The following is a 24,838-nucleotide window of genomic DNA, read 5'->3' as shown; positions in this document are numbered from 1 at the left end:
ACATCCCCTTTTCTCTTTACAACAGTCTGTAAACGTCTGGAGACTGAGGAGACAAGTTGCTCAAGGTTAGGGATAGGAATGTTAACCCATTCTTGTCTAATGTAGGATTCTAGTTGCTCAACTGTCTTAGGTCTTTTTTGTTGTATCTTCCGTTTTATGATGTGCCAAATGTTTTCTATGGGTGAAAGATCTGGACTGCAGGCTGGTCAGTTCAGTACCCGGACCCTTCTTCTACGCAGCCATGATGCTGTAATTGATGCAGTATGTGGTTTGGCATTGTCATGTTGGAAAATGCAAGGTCTTCCCTGAAAGAGACGTCATCTGGATGGGAGCATATGTTGCTCTAGAACCTGGATATACCTTTCAGCATTGATGGTGTCTTTCCAGATGTGTAAGCTGCCCATGCCACACGCACTAATGCAACCCCATACCATCAGAGATGCAGGCTTCTGAACTGAGCGCTGATAACAACTTGGGTCGTCCTTCTCCTCTTTAGTCCGAATGACACGGCGTCCCTGATTTCCATAAAGAACTTCAAATTTTGATTCATCTGACCACAGAACAGTTTTCCACTTTGCCACAGTCCATTTTAAATGAGCCTTGGCCCAGAGAAGACGTCTGCACTTCTGGATCATGTTTAGATATGGCTTCTTCTTTGAACTATAGAGTTTTAGCTGGCAACGGCAGATGGCACGGTGAATTGTGTTCACAGATAATGTTCTCTGGAAATATTCCTGAGCCCATTTTGTGATTTCCAATACAGAAGCATCCCTGTATGTGATGCAATGCCGTCTAAGGGCCCGAAGATCACGGGCACCCAGTATGGTTTTCCGGCCTTGACCCTTACGCACAGAGATTCTTCCAGATTCTCTGAATCTTTTGATGATATTATGCACTGTAGATGATGATATGTTCAAACTCTTTGCAATTTTACACTGTTGAACTCCTTTCTGATATTGCTCCACTATTTGTCGGCGCAGAATTAGGGGGATTGGTGGTCCTCTTCCCATCTTTACTTCTGAGAGCCGCTGCCACTCCAAGATGCTCTTTTTATACCCAGTCATGTTAATTGCCAATTGACCTAATGAGTTGCAATTTGGTCCTCCAGCTGTTCCTTTTTTGTACCTTTAACTTTTCCAGCCTCTTATTGCCCCTGTCCCAACTTTTTTGAGATGTGTTGCTGTCATGAAATTTCAAATGAGCCAATATTTGGCATGAAATTTCAAAATGTCTCACTTTTGTCTATGTTCTATTGTGAATACAATATCAGTTTTTGAGATTTGTAAATTATTGCATTCCGTTTTTATTTACAATTTGTACTTTGTCCCAACTTTTTTGGAATCGGGGTTGTAGAAAGAAATAGGGTTAAGTCCAAGTGTAGAATCACACATAGCTAAAAACATCTATCATTTAGGCAAACTCCGTCCCACGTATGTAACTCACACATAACTTCTAAATAGCGCTAAAGTCTGTAGTTTTGACGTCTGTGGTCAGACAATAACAATGTGCGCCTTTTTCGTATTCATCCGTCTTTGCGTATGCGTAACTCGGCCCTGAATAAGGATCTACATCTACAGACAGATTTCTGTAAAGCTGCACTGTGACAGGGCCTCGTGTTAAAACTGTTATTCAAATATAATTGTGTTTGTGGCTCAGAGAAGAGGCAATAATCCTGTACTGCAACCCCAACAGTGTTTTAGGGGGCATGGTTTCCACATCCAGGTAATATTTTGGATCCAGATGGATGTTCTCAACTAAACATACCGAATCATGGCACTGTAAATGTTTTCAAACCTTTTACAGACTATGCAGAGTTCGTGTTTCTGGGACTGTTCCTGGCTGAGATGTTTCTGAAGATGTACGGTCTTGGCTTCCGCCTCTACTTCCACTCCTCCTTCAACTGCTTCGATTGTGGGGTAGGTGTGCTCTTTAGAGTTCTTCATGACTCCACTGCTGAATCATTTTGTGCCTGTCAGCAGAACATCGTGACTCTGCTTTATAAGATGTATATTTTTTTTTCTTATGCTTAGTCCTGGCTGGGAGTACGAGTCGGGATTTATGTCATATTATTCACCTCATGTCTTTGTCCAGGTGATCATTGGCAGTATTTTTGAGGTGGTTTGGGGATTCTTTAGACCTGGAACATCCTTCGGGATCAGCGTGCTTCGAGCTTTGAGACTGTTACGAATCTTTAAAATAACCAGGTATGTTTGTGAGGGTCAGTATACTATCCATCCAGTGCAAAGGTTTGTGTACCCTTGGATCAACATGGCAAAGAAAATGAAAGTATTTTGATAAACCATGTAGTCTTTTAGGAGTTAAAGATGTCACAAGTCAAAAATATGATCAAATAATCAATGTTGAGATATTAACAGTGAAAAAAAAATTGTGAATAAATATTCACTATTCTCCTATAACTCTTATTTACCTAATTTTTGTATTACTGTCTTGTTTCTGGATATATATTATATATATTCTATCCACATACACTGGATATGAACAGTCATGCGTTCTGTTTGGCTACTCCACTACTAGGATATCAGCTCATGTACCGTGAGTACAGAAAAACAAAATGGCAGAGCACATCAAGTCAGGTATATCACTTTGTTACCAAGTATTTAAAAGAAACAGAAATAGCTAAATAAACAAATATAGTTATTTCACCCCCCCCCCCCAATATCGCCTGTTCCACACTCCAGCCCAGTCGGTGGAAGTAATGCACCTTTAAGTTGGTTTGCCAACCTCAAAATAAAGAAGAAAAGAAAATGGTGGAGTGTTACTGAACCAACCAAGGACAAAATAAAAACTCTACTCAAATACAAAACCCCAAAAAATACAAAAAAAAAGCAACAAAATATAGAATAAAAGTATTTGATGGTAAGAACGTATCTTTTTTATATTTTTCAATAATTATTATTATTGCCGCATTTTTCACAAATTGCTACTGTCATTTCGCCGGGTTGTTTACATTCTAAATGGAAATGATTTTGTCGGATGTTTTGTATAAAGTTTTTATTTATCAAAATTGAAAAAAAAATGCTCTGTTTCTCAAAATTCAGTGAATGTGGTTAGAATAAAACAGTTATTCCACTCAATCTGGTCGTACATGGATGATAGACAACTCAGTGCTACACACCTCGTACAACTCGATTTCATGAAATAACTGTTACAGTGGTGCTTGAAAGTTTGTGAACCCTTTAGAATTGTCTATATTTCTGCATAAATATGACCTAAAACAACATCAGGTTTTCACACAAGTCCTAAACATAGATAAAGAGAACCCAGTTAAACAAATGAGACAAAAAATTATACTTGGTCATTTATTTATTGAGGAAAATGATCCAATATTACATATCTGTGAGTGGCAAAAGTATGTGAACCTTTGCTTTCAGTATCTCGTGTGACCCCCTTGTGCAGCAATAACTGCAACTAAACATTTCCGGTAACTGTTGATCAGTCCTGCACTCCAGCTTGGAGGAATTTTAGCCCATTCCTCCATACAGAACAGCTTCAACTCTGGGATGCTGGTGGGTTTCCTCACATGAACTGCTCGCTTCAGGTCCTTCCACAACATTTCCATTGGATTAAGGTCAGGACTTTGACTTGGTCATTCCAAAGCATTAACTTTATTCTTCTTTAACCATTCTTTGGTAGAATGACTTGTGTGCTTAGGGTCATTGTATTGCTGCATGACCCACCTTCTCTTGAGATTGAGTTCCTGGACAGATGTCCTGACATTTTCCTTTAGAATTCACTGGTATAATTCAGAATTCATTGTTCCATCAATGATGGCAAGCCGTCCTGGCCCAGATGCAGCAAAACAGGCCCAAACCATGATACTACCACCACCATGTTTCACAAATGGGATAAGGTTCTTATGCTGGAATGCAGTGTTTTCCTTTCTCCAAACATAACACCTCATTTAAACCAAAAAGTTCAATTTTGGTCTCATCCGTCCACAAAACATTTTTTCAATTGCCTTCTGGCTTGTCCACATGATCTTTAGCAAACTGCAAATGAGCAGCAATGTTCTTTTTGGAGAATAGTGGCTTTCTCCTTGCAACCCTGCCATGCACACCATTGTTGTTCAGTGTTCTCTTGATGGTGGACTCATGAACATTAACATTAGCCAATGTGAGAGAGGCCTTCAGTTGCTTAGAAGTTACCCTGGGGTCCATTGTGACCTTGCCGACTATTACACGCCTTGCTCTTGGAGTGATCTTTGTTGATCGATCACTCCTGGGGAGGGTAATAATGGTCTTGAATTTCCTCCATTTGTACACAGTCTGTCTGACTGTGTATTGGTGGAGTCCAAACTCTTTAGAGATGGATTTGTAACCTTTTCCAGCCTGATGAGCATCAACAACACTTTTTCTGAGGTCCTCAGAAATCTACTTTGTTCGTGCCATGATACACTTCCGCAAACATGGGTTGTGAAGATCAGACTTTGATAGATCCCTGTTCTTTAAATAAAACAGGGTGCCCATTCACACCTGATTGTCATCCCATTGATTGAAAACACCTGACTCTAATTTCACCTTCAAATTAACTGCTAATCCTAGATGTTCACATACTTTTGCCACTCACAGATATGTAATCCATCCATTATCTGTAGCCGCTTATCCTGTTCTACAGGGTCGCAAGCAAGCTGGAGCCTATCCCAGCTGACTATGGGCGAGAGGCGGGGTACACCCTGGACAAATCGCCAGGTCATCGCAGGGCTGATACATAGACACAAACAACCATTCACACTCACATTCACACCTACGGTCAATTTTGAGCCACCAATTAGCCTAACCTGCATGCCTTTGGACTGTGGGGGAAACCGGAGCACCTAGTAGAAACCCACGCGGACATGGGGAGAACATGCAAACTCCACACAGAAAGGCCCTTGTCGGCCGCTGAGCTTGAACCCAAAACCTTCTTGCTGTGAGGCGACAGCGCTAACCACTACACCACCGTGACGCCCAGATATGTAATACTGGATCATTTTCCTCAATAAATAAATGACCAAGTATAATATTTTTGTCTCATTTATTTAACTAGGTTCTCTTTATGAAAGAAAATTGGAATAGGATGTGAAAAAAGGAAATAAATAAATAAGAAAATTAGGAGAAAATATTGAAAACGAAATCAACAAAGCACAATTTGACAGTCAAAAAATACATGAGAGAAAAAAATTGAAAGACAATACAGTACAGAGGACATTTCTAAAAAGTGAAAAACAGTGAGTCATAAAAATTGCAAGGTAGAGGTGAGTAATTTCCTCATCTGGTTTCATTTCATTTTTAGCTTTTTGAAAATCAGAATTTTGTCAAGGAGTTATAAAATAGAAGTTTGTGCACATTTTCCATTCAGCATCCCAAGGGGTCCAAACTTTGCACTCAGATACATCAGAGACAGAATGAGATTTAATTCATGACATTGTGAATGAACGAGGCTTTGCCTTTCACCTCTAACTTACTTTACACTGCTTTAAACTGATCAGGTACTGGGCCTCTTTGAGAAACCTGGTGGTGTCTCTGATGAGCTCCATGAAGTCCATCATCAGCCTTCTCTTCCTGCTCTTCCTGTTCATTGTGGTATTCGCTCTCCTTGGGATGCAGCTGTTTGGTGGCAGGTAACATCCAGGTGTTGAGTGTGAAGATAGTCTATAAATATCAGCTACACATACATTTCCAGGGGGACATATTATATATATTTTGAAAAAAAACCCTCATTTTTTCAGTACTTGTGCATATACATCTAGGTATCTGGAGCCTACCAACTCACAAGCTCTGAAATAAGACACCCAGTCAGTTTCCACTGTGCTGCCTATTTCAGAAAACACGAGCTTCAATAACAACAACAACAAGCCTTTCAGATCTGGCTCCTCTTTCTATGTCACAAGGGGAGCTCATTAGAATAATCCCGCCCCCTCATCTGAGTATCTCCAGTCACAGCTTGAGAACTACCTTTGTGAAAGAATACTCATGAGGAAAGTGCTACCTGAGTGGCTGCTGGAAAAGGGGGGTGGAGTGAGCAGTGGCTCATCATCATTTAAAGGAACAGGCTGCTCCTCAAATCAGCCGTTTTGATCAGGGCTGTTTAGACAGCGTGAGAAGGAAGCTGTGGTGTTTTATCCTTGCACTATTTTCATCAAAGCATGCCACAGACTTTTCATTAAGACCTCAGGGAACTGTGCCAACTTGGAGAAAAGGGGTATAATATGTCACCTTTAACATACAGTGTCTTGCAAAAGTATTCATCCCCCTTGGTGTTTGTCCTGTTTTGTCGCATTACAAGCTGGAATGTAGAGGTAAGCACAATTTGATTTACACAAGATGCCTACCACTTTAAAGGTGAAAATTGTTTTTTATTGTGACACAAACAATAATTAAGATGAAAAAACAGAAATCTGGAGTGTGCATAAGTATCCCCCCCCAAGTCAATAGTTTGTAGAGCCACCTTTTGCTGCAATTACAGCTGCAAGTCTCTTGGGGTATGTCTCTATTAGCTTAGCACATCCAGCCACTGGGATTTTTGCCCATTCCTCAAGGCGAAACTGCTCCAACTCCTTCAAGTTAGATGGGTTGTGTTGGTGTACAGCAATCTTCAAGTTATGCCACAGATTCTCAATTGGATTGAGGTCTGGGTTTTGACAAGGCCATTGCAAGACATTTAAATGTTTCCCTTTAAACTACTCCAGTGTAGCTTTAGTAGTATGTTTAGGGTCATTGTCTTGCTGGAACGCGAACCTTCGTCCCAGTCTGAAACCTCTGGCCGATTCAAACAGGATTTCCTCCAGAATTGCCCTGTATTTAGTGCCATCCATCTTTCCTTTAGTCCTGACCAGCTTTCCTGTCTCTGCAGATGAAAAACATCCCCACAGCATGATGCTGCCACCACCATGCTTCACTGTAGGAATGGTGTTCTCAGGGTGTTGGGTTTGCGCCACACATGGCATTTCCCATGATGGCCAAAAAGATCAATTTTAGTCTCATTTGACCAGAGAATCTTCTTTCATGTGTTTGGGGAGTCTGCCACATGCTGTTGGGCAAACTCCAAACATGTTTTCTTTAAGCAAGGACTTTTTCTGGCCACTCTTCCATAAAGCCCCACTCTTTGGGGTGTACGGCTTAAAGTGGCCCTCTGGATAGATACTCCAATTTCCGCTGTGGATCTTTGTAGCTCCTTCAGTGTTATCTTTGGTGTCTTTGTTGAATCTCTGATTAATGCCCTCCTTGCCTGGTCTGTGAGTTTTGGTGGTCCGGCCTTCTGTTGTCAGGTTTGTAGTGGTGTCATATTCTTTCCATTTTGCTATAATGGATTTAATGGTGGGGCAGCACGGTGATGTAGTGGTTAGCACTGTCGCCTCACAGCAAAAAGGTCCTGGGTTTCGAGCCCAGCAGCTGATGAGGGCCTTTCTGTGTGGAGTTTGCATGTTCTCCCTGTGTCTGCATGGGTTTCCTCCGGGTGCTCTGGTTTCCCCCACAGTCCAAAGACATGCAGGTTAGGCTAATTGGTGGCTCAAAATTGACCGTAGGTGTGAATGTGAGTGTGAATGGTTGTCTGTGTGTGTTAGCCCTGCAATGACCTGGCGACTTGTTCAGGGTGTACCCTGCCTCTCGCCCATAGTCAGCTGGGATAGGCTCCAGCTTGCCTGTAACCCTGTAGAACAGGATAAGCAGCTACAGATAATGGATAGATTTAATGGTGCTCTGTGTGATATTCAAAGTTTGGGATATTTTTTCTAACCCAACCCTGATCTATACTTCTACACAACTTTGTCTCTGACCTGTTTGGAGTGCTCCTTGGTTCTCATATGGCTTGCTTAGTAGTGTTGCAGAGTCAGGGTCCTTCCAGAACAGGTTGATTTATCCAGACATCACGTGACAGGTCATGTGACACTTTGATTGCACACAGGTGGAGCTTAATCAACTAATTAGGTGATTTATGAAGTGCTTGGACCAGCTCTTATTTAGGGGTTTCATACGAAAAGGGGTGAATACCTATGCACACCCAGATTTCTGTTTTTTCATCTTAATTATTATTTGTGTCACAATAAAACAATTTTCACCTTTAAAATGGTAGACATGTTGTGTAATCAAATGGTGCTAACCGTCCAAAAATCCATTTTAATTCCAGTTTGTAATGCAACAAAGCAAGACCAACACCAAGGGGGATGAATACTTTTGCAAGACACTGTATAGTACTATGCAAAAGACTTATGCGCCTTATTGTTTTTCAGTACAAACTTTATTGATTTCTATTTTATGACTTCTACATTATTGAGTCAGTACAAAACATTTTAGAGTCCAAACGTTTGTTTTCCAGCACAAAATTAAATGTTACAGGAAAAAAAAAAGTTTGTATCTGAGCAGCATATTCCATAAGAGAGCACTTTTCAGATTAAAAAAGAAAACATAATGAAGGCTGCTGGGTTTTGGTGCAAAATGAAGAAGCGAGTGTGACAGTCAAAGTGTCCAGAAGAACTGTGGCTGGTTCTGTAAGATGCTCAGTAAAACCTACAGCTCATTTCCGCATAAAACTGCACTCATTGTACCTGAGACTACTATTTTTTTAAGCAAAGGAATAAAATGACACTCACTCACTTTTTTCATGCATCACTGCTTACTGATATTTATGGTATTTTTTTTAATGTTGAAACATTTCATTTCATTATTTTTAAAGATTTCTTTGCTCTACAGCGTTTCATTGCATGTGCCTAAGACTTTTGCACAGTACTGTATTTCATGCAAAACCATCCCTATTGTAAAACTGCCATCCACTTTAGCCTCCTTCTTGAATTTAATTTATTATGTAATATCATGGAAGTGTGGACAAATGGAGGGTTCTTCATATCCTACCAGCACTTCATCTCTGAACATGCACTTAAGTATGTAGCTTTATGGAGTGTGGAGTATTTATATTTAATTAATTTGCGCTAGCGGCACTGGCACAAATTGTTATTCTCACTCAGGCTCTTTCTACTTTATTATTATTATTATTATTATTATTATTAATAATTTGCTCTAATCTCTCTCAGTTTTCAACCAATCATCACTAAATTTCACAAGAAGAATACCTCTGGGCTGAATTACATTGCTATGGCTTTTGGTGCTGATCTGGATCACTGGTCTGGAATGATCCATGAAAAACAGGATTTTTTTTTTCAATTACTTATAACCCTTTCAATTTTCATGATTTTTTCAATCAGATTTTTAAAATTTTGTTCAGGGAGCCAGGGCACAACTTTTCCTCACTAAGCATGGTGGTGGGATCTATAGGGTATGGTGACCAGACGTCCTGGTTTGTAACAGCTACTGCAAATTACTGTGACTTTAGTCACAGTGTCTATCTAGTTATAACTTTATTTTAACAAAGTTTAAAAAAAAACACCTCTCGTGAAAGATATCCAGTGTAAATTTCAGTTTGAAGAATTATCACAACATTTTTAAGTCACATTACACAACAGTGCTGCCTCCTGAAGTCCAATCACGTGTCCTGATCGTGGGAGGTGGTAACAGGTAAAGTTACAGGCATTGCTAAACAGGGTGAAGTATGGTGGGTAGGTTTCTACCCAGGCAACAATGGTTGCCACAAAGGCCTGTTTTGGATTATTCTGGAAACACGCTGGCTATTGGGGCTCTGGTGAAGCTGGGTAGACCAATCCCCCCACTCAGTGGACTAAATTTGATTATTAAAACATCAAAAATGGGTAGACAGTGTTGCATTTTTGGAGTATAAAACCGTGTGCATTGGAGACGAGTGCTCGATAGCCGATGCTACTCTATGGAGTGACAGGGCGATGATGACACAACAGCAGAAGGTGTTGATTAATTTTCTATAACAGCAACTCTAACAGTAATTCCAGCTTAATTCAAATCACATGTTTATTTTAATATGCTCATTCTCGTCATGGCTATCCCTCGAAAGCGAGGATGATGTTCTCCTAGTCGTTGGCAGCTCCGTCTCGGTGGGTTCTCAGGTGGCTGACGAGTCTGATCCTTGATTTACAGGATTTGTTGCAGATGCTGCAGGTGGTGGTGGTGGGAAGGCACGGGTGGTCAATTCAATTGAGTGTCTCCTGATCCGATTTTGAGATGCCTGTGCGTGAGTTCGTTTAGCATGGGGATGCCATTTCACACCAGCAAACACATGTTCCTTGGCAGTCCTTCAGCCTTGCCCAATGGCTGGAGATCCCAGATGATTGGGGCATAAAGTTCATAAAGTTCTGCTGCAGCCTTCTTCCACCTTCACAGCCATTGGATGTTGCAATGAAGTCCATCTCCTCCGCCTGCTCTGCTGTTGAAGACTTTGTTTCTAATACATTGTTGTTTCTATATTAGCATCTATTTGCTTAACAGTTAAGGAGGTTAACATTAAGCAGGTTTTAGTAGAAAGCCTTGAGGACTGTAGAATTTGTACTTTGTGGTTTCTTGGTAATGATACAAGCTGCATTTTTTCATCTTATTAACGTTCAGTGATAAAACAGGGAGTGACTGTTTGTTTATAGCTGCTCTAACATAAATGAGAACAGGAACTAACTTGTCTCATGGATGTTCTACAACTTTAAATGTGACTATAAATGGATAACATAGTATGCATAAATAGTTCCTTCTCAAGTCCCTTGGGTCCAAATCAGGGTGTTCCGCAAGGGTCCGTTCTCGGGCCCTTGCTCTTCAACCTGTATATTCATGATCTACCATCAGTTTGCAAGACACGTAATGTTGAGTCATATGTTGATGATATCAAGCTTTATGTCTCACTCTCCAACAAAGAGATCAACAGAGGGCTTAATGTCCTCAAGCAAGATTTACTGCGAGTGGCTGCTTGGTGTTGTGAGAACAGTTTGCTGATTAATCCTGACAAGACCAAGTCCTGTGTGTCTGGATTGAGCAAGATGCTCCGTCAGATGCCTATCCTGCCCATTACATTACATAACCTGTCGTTCACTCAGTTAGAGACCTCGGCATTATAGTTGATAAGGACTTGTCATTCGATGAACATAGCAGGGTTCTAGTTGCAGATCTAATAGATAAGTCAGATTTGTCACCTTTTTGATTGACAGACACTCTTTACAATCATTAACTCTTTAATTTTTACTAAGCTTTTTTTAGTGCTCTACTGTCTGGTCAGGTTCCAGCAATTCAAATATTCATAAGCTGCAGCTAGTCCAGAATTATGCTGCGTGAATTCTATCTGGGCAGTGCAAATATGATCGCATAACACCGACTCTCAAGGAACTGAAGATTTTGCCTGTGTCTGATTTGTTAACTATAAGGGACGCCATAATTATGTATAAATGCTTGAATAATCTTCCTCCTAATTATCTTACTAGCTTGTTCAGGAAACGCCAGTATACATCAACATAATACTAGGAATAGCAACAATTTGAATATCCCTAAGTGTCATACTGCCAAGGCACACAACTCTTTCCTTTGTCAAGGTGCCTCTGTCTGGATTTCACTCCCTGAGGCGATTTTCAAGTCTCTATCAGTATCCATTTTTAAACGTAACTTAAAGTTGCATTATTTTGAGAGGTGGTTGTATGCCTAGTTCTATTAAGTTTGATGATAACATTTGTAAATAGTACTCTTATTATGTTTTGATAACTCCTTTCTATATATTTCCTGAGAATATTTTCATTTATTTTATATTATTTGTAATTACAATTATTTATGTTTTTAAGGCACTTGTAAATTTGGCATGAAGACCCAATTTTGGGCGGCACGGTGGTGTAGTGGTTAGCGCTGTCGCCTCACAGCAAGAAGGTCCTGGGTTCGAGCCCCGGGGGCGGTGAGGGCCTTTCTGTGCGGAGTTTGCATGTTCTCCCCGTTTCCTCCGGGTGCTCCGGTTTCCCCCACAGTCCAAAGACATGCAGGTTAGGTTAACTGGTGACTCTAAATTGACCGTGAGTGTGAATGGTTGTCTGTGTCTATGTGTCAGCCCTGTGATGACCTGGCGACTTGTCCAGGGTGTACCCCGCCTTTCGCCCGTAGTCAGCTGGGATAGGCTCCAGCTTGCCTGTGACCCTGTAGAAGGATAAAGCGGCTAGAGATAATGAGATGAGATGAGACCCAATTTTGAGAACCTGATAAAGATTATTGTATTGTAACATAAATCATTTGTTTGCATTAGTTAAAAAGAGTTAAATGTAACTATAAACTGATTTTTTTTTTAAAGCTAGACGGCCTTTCGATTTCATAAAATCGGTGAAATTTAGTTCCTTCTGAAATTTGGTCATTGTGATAAATGTTTATTTCTGTAATATCTCACAAAATATCAGGCCATTCTGTGGCTGGGAAGTTATTTAATTTGAGGGGATTAAAGCAATTAACATGCATGAAATCACTCGCTTCATGTGGTCAAGCAGACAGAGGAAGTCCGTGTGTGTTTGTGTGCGCATGCGCAGGTTTCCCTTTGACCGTGCACTGACCGTTCCATCATTCTGTCGCTAAATGAACAGCTGATCACACCGAGGTGCTCGTTGACCGCCGATATTTATTAGTTTGGTCCTGCATTTCCTTTCCTTCGTAGATAACATAACGTTTTTTCTTCTTGCTTTCCGTTACTGGAGTCGGTCTTTCACGTTTCATTTGCACACTCGTCCTCCATTTTTCTCTCCTGTTTCAAATTTGTATCCCACAATGTCTTGAGTGAATGGGGAAAGCCCACCACGTGATGCATGACGTAGTATCTTGAATTGGGTCACGGTGAAGCAGGAAAAAATAGCGGAGAATTTAGGGTCACATGGCCTTAAATTCATTAATTGTTCTGTTTAAAAAAAACTAATCAAATTGGAAGTCTGTGATTCGAATTCTGTAGGTTTCAGTCCACTAAACAAAAATAATTGGGTGTTGGGAAAATTCTTTTTATGACCTACACTTCATAAATCTGAAAGGCAGTCTAGCTTTAATGTCCAGCATGCCAATATTAAATAAATAAATACTCTTAATATTGACATATTGCTGTCGTGTAACAGGAATAAAACACTTCACAATGTGCTGTTTTTGGATACTGACTCCGCTTTGCATCTGGCTCCATCACACGACCCAGTCATTGATGATTTTCCTATAACAGCACTCTTCAGGTGTTTTATTCCTAACATAGGACATGTCACGCCCAGTTCCTTGCAGATTTTTTACTTGCAAAATTCACAAGAGACGAGTAAATCCAGTTGCTTGTCTTCAAGTTTCACTACTGTGTAAAAAAAATAAATAATAAAATAATTTTTAAAAAATAATTTTAATATATAAACATTGTTTGTACTGTGTTTGTTCTTCAGGTTCATCTTTAAAGATTACACTCCTGCCAACTTTGATACATTTCCAGCTGCTATCATGACAGTCTTTCAGGTTGGTGCCAAATCACAGCATCAAGCCGAGGCGGTTTTATTATTCCATTACTATATTTGTTCATTTATGTCTCATCGTTTTTAAATTAGACATCTTGTTTGGTTTAACTTGCAGATTCTGACGGGTGAAGACTGGAACGAGGTGATGTATAACGGGATCCGTTCTCAGGGAGGCGTACAGTACGGCATGTGGTCCTCCATCTACTTCATCGTGCTCACGCTGATTGGTAATTGTATCCTTAAAAGGTGTCGCGAAATGAAATCAGGTTCAACTTGTTCAACTGTGCCTTAAACAGCAATTACAGAAGTACAGAAAAGCACTTATCCTGATGTAATTATACTTTCTCTAAGCCACAAGATCAAATATTTCACTTATTTCACGTGTAAAGCCTAGGTCACAACCGGCCGTACGTACTCCTATGGCCGGTCTATGTGCAAGAAACGCATGGAGGGCGCGCGTGTGACGTGCTGATTTTCAAGACGTAGACTGGCCACAGACCGGCCGCAGAGGTTCTTTGTCATGTCAAATAAACTCTACGGGCGCTTACGTTTTTTCAGATTGCAAGACAAACTTACTGCCAATATGCATCTTTCTCCACAAACAAAAAAAACGCAGCGATTTGGGAAACGCCAAAAATCGCACAGCCAAAAAATCGTACGTCCGGTTGTGACCTAGGCTTTACATGCTTGCGTAACTATTCATCCCTTTTGAGCTTTTACACTTGTTCCTAGAAGGCCCTACAGTTTTTTAACTTTTTAGAGAACAGTATCATGAAGACCAAGACCAAAATATCCCAAACTTCAAACATCCAATAAATCTGTTCTTTAAAAAAAAACTGTGACTATGAAAAATCATGACTATAATCTTCCTAGACAAGGCCAAAAAGTTAAAGATCGTGTAAGAAAGCTGTTCATCAAAGAAGGATCCAAAAGACAAAGACTAAGAGTAACCATCAGCTTGATGCTCCCATCACCATGCTTCACTCTGGGGAAAGGGTCTAATTTTTCACCGAGTATAAAAAGGACCTGAGAAATAGTTTTATTATTATATCCACATTCACTGGATGTGAGCAATCTTGCACTCTGATTGGGTACTCTACTACTAGGATATCAGCTCATATACCATGAGTAGAGAAAAACAACCAACTAGTTGCTGAACCAACCAAGGACGAAATAAAAACTCTACTTGAAAACAAAAGTCCTTTTTTGTTTGCCATAGTGATGGATAGCTTGACGGATGAAGTAAGGCAAGAGTCACCATGGAGCATGATGTTTATGGATGATATTGTGATATGTGGTGAAAGTAGAAAGGAGGTTGAGTTGGGTTTGGAGAGATGGAGGTATGCATTGGAACAAAGAGGAATGAAGGTGAGCAGTAGCAAAACAGAATACATGTGCATCAATGAGAATGGGGATGAGAGTGTAGTGAAGATGCAAGGAGTAGACGTAAAGAAAATTGGTGAATTCAAGTACCTGGGGTCAACTGTGCAGGAAAATGTGGGCTGTGATAGTGAGGTGAGAAAGAGAGTGCAGGCAGGGTGGAGCAGTTGGAGAAGGATTTCGGGAGTCATTTGTGATAGGAAAGTCCCAGCAAAAGTGAAAGGTAAGATGTATGAGGCAGTAGTGAGACCAGCTGTGATGTATGGATTGGAGACCGTACCCTTAACGAAGAGACAGGAGGCAAAGTTGGAGGTGGCGGAGTTGAGGATGTTAAGGTTTGCGATGGGAGGTTGGACAGGATAAGGAACGAGCACATCAGAGGGACAGCACATGTGGAGAGCTTGGGAATGAAGCTAAGAGAGATGAGACTGAGATGGTATGGACACATCCTGAGCAGTGTTGCCAGATATTGCTAACGTTTTCCACCCCGAAATATGTTCAAAACCAGCCAAAAAGCACCTAAACCTGCCCAATCTGGCAACACTGATCCTGAGAAGAGATGCAGAGCATGTTGGAAGGAGAATGTTGAGGATGGAGCTGCCAGGCACACAAAAACGAGGAAGGCCAAAGAGGAGATGCATGGATGTGGTGAGAGAGGACATGAAAGTGGCAGGTGTGGTAGAGAAGGATGCGGAAGACAAGGAGCGATGGAGACAAAAGGTCCGCTGTGGCGACCCCTAATCGGGAGCAGCCAAAAGAAGAAGAAGTCTTGAAAACAAAACCCCAAAAAATACAAAAAAGCAACAAAATATGGAATGAAACTATTTGATGGAAAGAACGTATCTTTTTTTATTTGCGACCCTGTAGCAGGATAAAGCGGCTAGAGATAATGAGATGAGATGAGATGAGATGAGATAATTAGTTCATATACTGTGAGTAGAGAAAAACAAAATGGCGGCACACATCAAGTCAAATATATCATTTTGTTACCAAGTATTTAAAAGAAACAGAAATAGCTAAATAAAAGAATATAATCCCCCCCCCAATATCTCCTGTTCCACACTCCAGCCCAGTCAGTGGTGGTACAAAAAAAAGCAACAAAATATGGAATAAAAGTATTTGATGGTCTCATCTCTCATCTCATTATCTCTAGCCGCTTTATCCTGTCCTACAGGGTCGCAGGCAAGCTGGAGTCTATCCCAGCTGACTACGGGCGAAAGGTGGGGTACACCCTGGACAAGTCGCCAGGTCATCACAGGGCTGACACATAGACACAGACAACCATTCACACTCACATTCACACCTACGGTCAATTTAGAGTCACCAGTTAACCTAACCTGCATGTCTTTGGACTGTGGGGGAAACCGGAGCACCCGGAGGAAACCCACGCGGACACGGGGAGAACATGCAAACTCCACACAGAAAGGCCCTCGCCAGCCACGGGGCTCGAACCTGGACCTTCTTGCTGTGAGGCGACAGCGCTAACCACTACACCACCGTGCCGCCCGTATTTGATGGTAAGAACATTGATTTTTTTTTTCAAGAATTATTATTATTATCACGTTTTTCACAAATTGCTCCTGTCATTTCGTCGGTTTGTTTACATTCTTCATTTTCAAGCATTAAAATTTGGTGAATTTTTTTTAGACTGGTTCAAAAGCTCAAAGAAGTTTGAAAATTACAGAACTGAAATGTCCAAGGAAGAATTAAATAAATGTCTAAAAGCTGTTCTATTCCTCGGCACGACAGCAAGACGGAACTTTCTACAAAAAAAAACAACACTAAAGTCAAGTAGTGCAGCCATCGATAGGGTTTTAAGAAGTCTGCTGAAGCGGAAATTATTTTGTTGGATGTTTTGTATGAAGTTTTTATTTATCGATATTTATTTATTTAGTTTTTATTTTTTGCAAACATCGAGTTTGCAAAAAATAAAAATAAAAATGCCGTGTTTCTCAAAATCCAGTGAATGTGGATAGAATAAAACAGTTATTCCACTCAATCTGGTCATACATGGCTTATAGCCAACTCGGTGCTACGCACCTCATCAGCTCATGTACGACTCGATTTCGTGGAATAACTGTTAATTAGTATGCATGTTGCTAAAAATTCAGTTGTATTATATCACATAGGAAAAGAGGCTCTGCATTTTTTCTTCAGTAAAGGGACACTCCAGGAAGAGCTCTTGTCTCTCATCTCCCACCAAAGCAAAACCAAATCCAAGTTTAAAATGGTGAATAATATGATATCGGCAACATTCCAAGGGAATAATTTGTTAAAAGCCTGGGTGGCAAGGTGGTGTAGTGGTTAGCACTGTCACCTCACAGCAAGAAGGTTCTGGGTTCGAGTCTAGTGATCGCTGGGGGCCTTTCTATGTGGAGTTTGCATGTTGTCTGCGTGGGTTTCCTCCAGGTGCTCCGGTTTCCCCCACAGTCCAAAGACATGCAGGTTAGGTTAACTGGTGACTCTAAAATGCCCATAGGTGTGAATGTGTGTGTGAATGGTTGTTTCCCAAGCCCAGAAGTAGGAGGGTTGTGTCAGGAAGGACATTCGGTGTAAAACTATGTTCCAATTAATATGAAAAGTGGGTCGATAGGGTCTACATGGCAGTGACCCCACACACATAAGTGGGACAAGCTGGAAGAAGTGAGCGAGTGAATTTGTTCATCAATTCTGAATACAGGTACAGTCTTCATATGAGCTGTGGGCATTTAAAATAGTAACAGTTATAAAAAAGGTCACAATAATCAGTTTGCATTGATGTAAGGTTACATGGAACTTTTTGTGCCATGCAGACATCTCTGAGATTTCACTAGTCCCATACTAATTGAACAGACATCTTCTGGCAACATTTAACAATTATTCCACAAAATCGAGTCGTACATGAGCTGATAGCCGACGATTGGAATAACTGTATTATTCTATCCACATTCACTGGATTTTGAGAATTATTTTTATTTTTTTGCAAATTTGATAAATGAAAACTTCATACAAAATGTCTGACAAAATCATTTCCGCTCAGAACGTAAACCAACCAGCAAAATGACAGGAGCAATTTGTGAAAAATGCGAAGATAATAATAAAAATTCTTGAAAAATAAAATGATACATTCTTACCATCAAATACTTTTATTCCATATTTTGTTGGTTTTTTTGTATTTTTGGGATTTTGTTTTCAAGTTGAGTTTTAATTTTGTCCCCGGTTGGTTCAGCAACACGCTCCGCCATTTTTTTTCTCTACTCATGGTATATGAGCTGATAGCCTAGTAGTAGAGCCAATCAGAGCGCGCATATCCAGTGAATAGAATAAAACTTAATGTACAGGAATCTTATCACATCCCGGTAGTACTTAAAGATTATTGTAGTCATGGGTGTGAATGACATACAGTTAGGTCCATATATATTTGGACACTGACACAAATTTTGTTTTTTTTACCTGTTTACTGAAACATATTCAAGTTATAGTTATATAATGGACATAGACATAAAGTCCAGACTTTCAGCTTTCATTTGAGGGTATCCACAACCCGTGGAATATTTATTAAAGCCTGACAGAAATAAATGCATGCAGTATCATTTTAAAATAATCAAATGTATCCTTTCTTTTCTTTGGATTAAATAATGAATAAGATGAAAATGGTGAAATGACTCTCAAAAGTGGCACACTCTACACTTCTGTCTTTCTTTCTTCGGATTCTTTCTTTCTTTCTTTCTTGTTATGATCTGATCTAGCCAAAGTACAGAACAGTGAAAACCAGGGCTGTCTTTTGGAAATCATGAAAAAAAAAACCCATTTATTTTATTTATTTATTAACAAATAGATACTCATTAACAAATTAATAAATTTTTAGTACTCCTTAAAAATTTGTCTACATCTTAATTTCTAGAAAAATGCGCATGTAAAAACCAGAAAAAAATTAACAAATATATATTTTTGAGTCAATGTTTATGATACAAAAAAAAAACACCAAAAAAAATTAAAATCCCCATAAAACTGAAAATTTTATACAATGTATAAAATCATCAATTTTCTGCAAATACAGTAAAGTCCATATATATTTGGACACTGACACGAATTTTGTTTTTTTTACCTGTTTACTGAAACATATTCAAGTTATAGTTATATAATGGACATAGACATAAAGTCCAGACTTTCAGCTTTCATTTGAGGGTATCCACATTAAAATTGGATGAAGGGTTTAGGAGTTTCAGCTCCTTAACATGTGCCACCCTGTTTTTAAAGGGACCAAAAGTAATTGGACAATTGACTCAAAGGGTTATTTCATGGGCAGGTGTGGGCAATTCCTTCGTTATGTCATTCTCAATTAAGCAGATAAAAGGCCTGGAGTTGATTTGAGGTGTGGTGCTTGCATTTGGAAGATTTTGCTGTGAAGAAAACATGTGGTCAAAGGAGCTCTCCATGCAGGTGAAACAAGCCATCCTTAAGCTGCGAAAAGAGAAAAAAAACCATCCGAGAAATTGCTACAATATTAGTAGTGGCAAAATCTACAGTTTGGTACATCCTGAGAAAGAAAGAAAGCACTGGTGAACTCATCAATGCAAAAAGACCTGGACGCCCACAGAAGACAACAGTGGTGGATGATTGCAGAATAATTTCCATGGTGAAGAGAAACCCCTTCACAACAGCCAACCAAGTGAACAACACTCTCCAGGAGGTAGGCGTATCACTATCCAAATCTACCATAAAGAGAAGACTGCATGAAAGTAAATACAGAGGGTTCACTGCATGGTGCAAGCCACTCATAAGCCTCAAGAATAAAAAGGCTAGATTGGATTTTGCTAAAAAACATCTAAAAAAGCCAGCACAGTTCTGGAAGAACATTCTTTGGACAGATGAAACCAAGATCAACCTCTACCAGAATGATGGAAAGAAAAAAGTATGGTGAAGGCGTGGTACAGCTCATGATCCAAAGCATACCACATCATCTGTAAAACACGGTGGAGGCAGTGTGATGGCTTGGGCATGCATGGCTGCCAGTGGCACTGGGTTACTAGTGTTTATTGATGATGTGACACAGGACAGAAGCAGCCGGATGAATTCTGAGGTATTCAGAGACATACTGTGTGCTCAAATCCAGCCAAACTGATTGGTCGGCGTTTCATAATACAGATGGACAATGACCCAAAACATAAAGCCAAAGCAACCCAGGAGTTTATTAAAGCAAAGAAGTGGAATATTCTTGAATGGCCAAGTCAGTCACCTGATCTCAACCCAGTTGAGCATACATTTCACTTGTTAAAGACTAAACTTCAGACAGAAAGGCCCACAAACAAACAGCAACTGAAAACCGCTGCAGTAAAGGCCTGGCAGAGCATTAAAAAGGACGAAACACAGCGTCTGGTGATGTCCATGAGTTCAAGACTTCAGGCAGTCATTGCCAACAAAGGGTTTTCAACCAAGTATTAGAAATGAACATCTCATCTCATCTCATTATCTCTAGCCGCTTTATCCTTCTACAGGGTCGCAGGCAAGCTGGAGCCTATCCCAGCTGACTACAGGCGAAAGGCGGGGTACACCCTGGACAAGTCGCCAGGTCATCACAGGGCTGATACATAGACACAGACAACCATTCACACTCACATTCACACCTACGGTCAATTTAGAGTCACCAGTTAACCTAACCTGCATGTCTATGGACTGTGGGGGAAACCGGAGCACCCGGAGGAAACCCATGCGGACACGGGGAGAACATGCAAACTCCACACAGAAAGGCCCTCGCCGGCCATGGGGCTCGAACCCAGGACCTTCTTGCTGTGAGGCAACAGCGCTAACCACTACACCACCGTGCCGCCCCAGAAATGAACATTTTATTTACAATTATTTAATTTGTCCAATTACTTTTGAGCCCCTGAAATGAAGGGATTGTGTTTAAAAAATGCTTTAGTTCCTCACATTTTTATGCAATCATTTTGTTCAACCCACTGAATTAAAGCTGAAAGTCTGAACTTCAACTGCATCTGAATTGTTTTGTTCAAAATTCATTGTGGTAATGTACAGAACCAAAATTAGAAAAATGTTGCCTCTGTCCAAATATTTATGGACCTAACTGTACCATGAACCTTGACCACAATTTGACCAGACACACTGCTGAATGTCTTCTTGGCCATCGCTGTGGATAATCTCGCCAACGCACAAGAACTTACAAAGGTAAAGGAAATCTTATACTTCCTGATCTACAAGAGATGGAAAAATAGTTCAACTGACACCTTATACAACTAAACTTAATGTGTTAAAAGGATGAAGAGGAGGAAGAGGAGTTTTTCAATCAGCGGTACAAGGGCCGGGAGTTTGGCCTCTCTGAGTAAGTGTTATCAGTCCTGTCAGTAAGTTTATCCCCCCGCCCCCTGCTCCCTGTATTTACTCAATTTAGCATCATTCTGATGTACATCGCCGGTAACAATTAGCATGATAAGATGGTTCAGTGTTATTTTAAACTTTCTTGTGATCAAATTGTTATGATGCACTACATACAGCTGTAAGACTTTGAGCGGGTGGGTGGAGCACAGAAGTACGGCAGGCCAGAACTGAGTTTTCAAAACTCTTTATTTTCAGCTTTTCAGCTGTTACAATCCCCCAGTACCACAGACACACACACACACACATCAGTTGTCTGGTTCGGGAGAGAGCTCCCTTCATCTGCTCTCTATCTCCTTATATAGGGCGTGGTCACTGGGGAAGACACACAAACACAGGTTAACAGACATCAGGTGCAGTGATTCTGCCACTTACCTTCCCTGACTCCGCCCTCCGGTCACAGACCGACGCTTGACCACGCCCCCGCTGCCACAACGACCTAGCATCATTTATTAACGTGCCATCCGTCTGTCGCTTTTGGAGAACGTTCCTTGCTATGCACTAATCATAAAGACCCAAATAATGGACATCTAGCGCCGAATGAGTGTGTTTGCTCAGCATCATGATACTCTGAGGTGCTACCATTGATAGAAAATAGAAAACTTGTTTAAATCTTTACCTTAATAGGACTAGATACCAGCCATGATATGGATCAGATTTAAAAAAAAAAAAAAGATGGGACACATCTGGATTAATACTGAAATGAAAAAAAAAAATTACATGTGGAGGTATTAGGGACCTTTTTGGTCCATTTTTTTTTTTTTCAAAATCCAAAAATTAAAACTATAAATGTGGTTTATTACAGCTAGACTACTTTTGCAGGCAATACATTTACCATTGAGATTAACTACACTCACTGGCCACTTTATTAGGGACACCCACGCACCTGCTGTTTGATGCAGTTCTCTAATCAGCCGATCCCTTGATGCATAAAATCATGCAGATACAAATCAAGAGCTTCAGTTAATGTTCACAATGTTCAAACATCAGAACGGGAAAAATTGTGATCTCAAAGTGTGACTTTCTTTCACTGTGGCATGAGTGTTGGTTTGAGCCAGATGGTTTGAGTATTTCAGAAACTGCTGATCTCCTGGGGGTTTTCACACACAACAGTCTGTATACACAGAATGGTGTGAAAAACAAAAAACACTGAGTGAGTGAGCGACAGTTCTGTGGGTGGAAACAAACGCCTTGTTGATAAGAGAGAGATCAGAGGAAAATGGACAGATTGGTTTGAGCTTTTTTGCCAGGAAGGATATAGTAGTTCATAGCAACTCTTTACAACCGTGGTGAGCAGAAAAGCATCTCAGCATGCAACAGCAGAACAACACATTGGGTTCCAGTCCTGCAGCCAAGAACAGGGATCTTAGAATCAAGAACAAGTTCCTATTAAAGTGGCCGGGGAGTGTATAGCTAGAGTTGAAGCTGGAGGTTTCTGCTTTCTAATTATTGTTCAGGATAGCTTACAATGGCTTATTAATAATAATAATCAGTTTTGAAGATGGGTGGCACGGTGGTGTAGTGGTTAGCGCTGTCGCCTCACAGCAAGAAGGTCCAGGTTCAAGCCCCGTGGCCGGCGAGGGCCTTTCTGTGTGGAGTTTGCATGTTCTCCCCGTGTCCGCGTGGGTTTCCTCCGGGTGCTCCGGTTTCCCCCACAGTCCAAAGACATGCAGGTTAGGTTAACTGGTGACTCTAAATTGACCGTAGGTGTGAATGTGAGTGTGAATGGTTGTCTGTGTCTATGTGTCAGCCCTGTGATGACCTGGCGACTTGTCCAGGGTGTGCCCCGCCTTTCGCCCGTAGTCAGCTGGGATAGGCTCCAGCTTGCCTGCGACCCTGTAGAAGGATAAAGCGGCTAGAGATAATGAGATGAGATGAGTTTTGAAGATGATTTAATATGCAAATCAAATGTTATCTTGTGTTCAGAGTATTCCGTGTAGTGGCTGGTGTCCATAAACACCCTTTTACTGTGTGCTGGTTTGTAAGTCCTTCTTAATGCATTTACTCGAATGCCTTACTGTGAATTGCGATTGAACCCTCAGAGTTTATGACGAGACATTAGGCGTATGTGTAAGGCATAAGAAAATTACCCAAGTTGAATTGTCTTATTAGTTCTTAGAGGAAGATCAAGGATGTTTCATCATATTTTAAAGAATATATCCTTGCCTGTGCTTGTACACTAAATAGGTAGGAGGCTAATAAAGCTCTCCATTAAGGTTCTCATAATAACATTCCTGAAGCATGAATTTCAGCATTAATAATCCATCATAAAATATTTAATGCTTGTATTCATTGCTTATTTAATCTATGTGTCAAAGTAATACCTCCACAATGGTTTAATATGAACTAAAGCCTTAATGAATACAGTGATTAATTGAGAAAATTATAAGCAAGGCTGAATGGTGGGTACCAATATTTATACCCCGAGACCTGAGTTATCAATAGTAACAACAGTAATGTGTAATTCATGCTAATTTATTTGGACTTACTTTTAGACACTGATGAATCAAACAACAGCAAATGAAATCGATTCATTTAACATTTAAACTAACAGATATTAACATGTTGACTTAAATAAATAAGGAGCACATAAATAAATAAACAAGACCGTCAATGACGGCGTAGCTCATTCCGGCCCCATCTAGTCCAGAGGGAACGATCTAAAGTGGGTCACCTTGCACAATAAATGTTGCAAGCTATATCCACTATATACAAGCTATATATAGAAGCGATATCCACCCTAGGAATACCGACCTATTTACCAGAAAGAATCCAAAATGCTGAGGAATTGACCGAGAAGAAGCGATTTTTGTTGAACTGCTCACTCATTAAGGCTTAATTAGTCCATAACATCATTAATAATTGTAATTAAGCAAATCTGGGTAGAAGTTATATGCACCCTAGGTACCCCTACCTTCATGCCAGAAAGAATCAAAATCAGTGAAGAATTGAGGGAGAAGAAGCGATTTGTATGGAAACTGCTCGTTAGGGATTGATTAATTACTCCATATCTTCATTATTAATTGCAGTTATGCAAATTTGGGTAGAAGCCATATGCACCCCAGGCAGACCTACCTTCCTGCCAAAAAGAATAAAAATTGGTGAAGAACTGAGAGAGAAGAAGCAATTTTCATGAACTGTGGACAATGACGGATGGACGACAGACAACACATGATGGCATAAACTCATCACCTGTTGGCCAGATGAGCTAATAATAAATGATAGGGCATGTTAAGTTATGAGAAAATAATCAAAGTAGAGAGCTGATCCAACAAAAAATCGTACAATAATTATAGCAACAGCGACTTTTTTTTCGTCATTAAATAATGACGTGATGCGTTTTATCCATTTATGGTTACATTTAATGTTGAAGGTCTACAAAACAAACAGGTACATCATTAATTCTTCTTATCAGTCATTCTCTCAACAGTCTCTCTTTGTTTAACTTAACGAGCCAAAAAACGCAGCTTGTCATGTTACCAAGAAACCACAAGGCGTTTGTCTGTCCTAGCACTGGAGAAGTGGCACCAGAGACTCCTTGCTAAATACAAACACAAAATAAACATCTCCTCACAGAGAACATTTTTTTCTTTGTTTAAAAGCAGCAAATGTGGATTTTAGCTCATCCGGCTGTAGGCCAGGTCGGATGAGCTTATGCGATTACACGTTATCCGTCCGTTGTCCATCCATCCACAATTTACAATCAAAATCGCTATTTCTCCTACAGGATTGATCGGATTTTAATCA

The 24,838-nt window shown here is 40.3% G+C and overlaps 1 protein-coding gene across 1 annotated transcript in view; it reads left to right on the top strand.

The window, feature by feature from the left end:
* cacna1eb (calcium channel, voltage-dependent, R type, alpha 1E subunit b) overlaps positions 1-24,838 on the top strand; it is a 219,205-nt gene that overhangs the window by 97,684 nt on the left and 96,683 nt on the right. Inside the window, exons 12-18 of the mRNA XM_060920316.1 lie at positions 1,804-1,916; positions 2,092-2,204; positions 5,489-5,620; positions 13,271-13,340; positions 13,455-13,572; positions 20,817-20,884; positions 20,974-21,038. Coding sequence (XP_060776299.1) covers positions 1,804-1,916; positions 2,092-2,204; positions 5,489-5,620; positions 13,271-13,340; positions 13,455-13,572; positions 20,817-20,884; positions 20,974-21,038 — 679 coding nt within the window. The remainder of the gene's footprint in view (positions 1-1,803; positions 1,917-2,091; positions 2,205-5,488; positions 5,621-13,270; positions 13,341-13,454; positions 13,573-20,816; positions 20,885-20,973; positions 21,039-24,838) is intronic.

Source organism: Neoarius graeffei, chromosome 1 (genome assembly GCF_027579695.1).
Source record: "Neoarius graeffei isolate fNeoGra1 chromosome 1, fNeoGra1.pri, whole genome shotgun sequence".
NCBI classification, from domain to species: domain Eukaryota; kingdom Metazoa; phylum Chordata; class Actinopteri; order Siluriformes; family Ariidae; genus Neoarius; species Neoarius graeffei.
The sequence above is the reverse complement of the archived record's forward strand: the minus strand, read 5'-3'. Positions and strand labels throughout refer to the sequence as shown.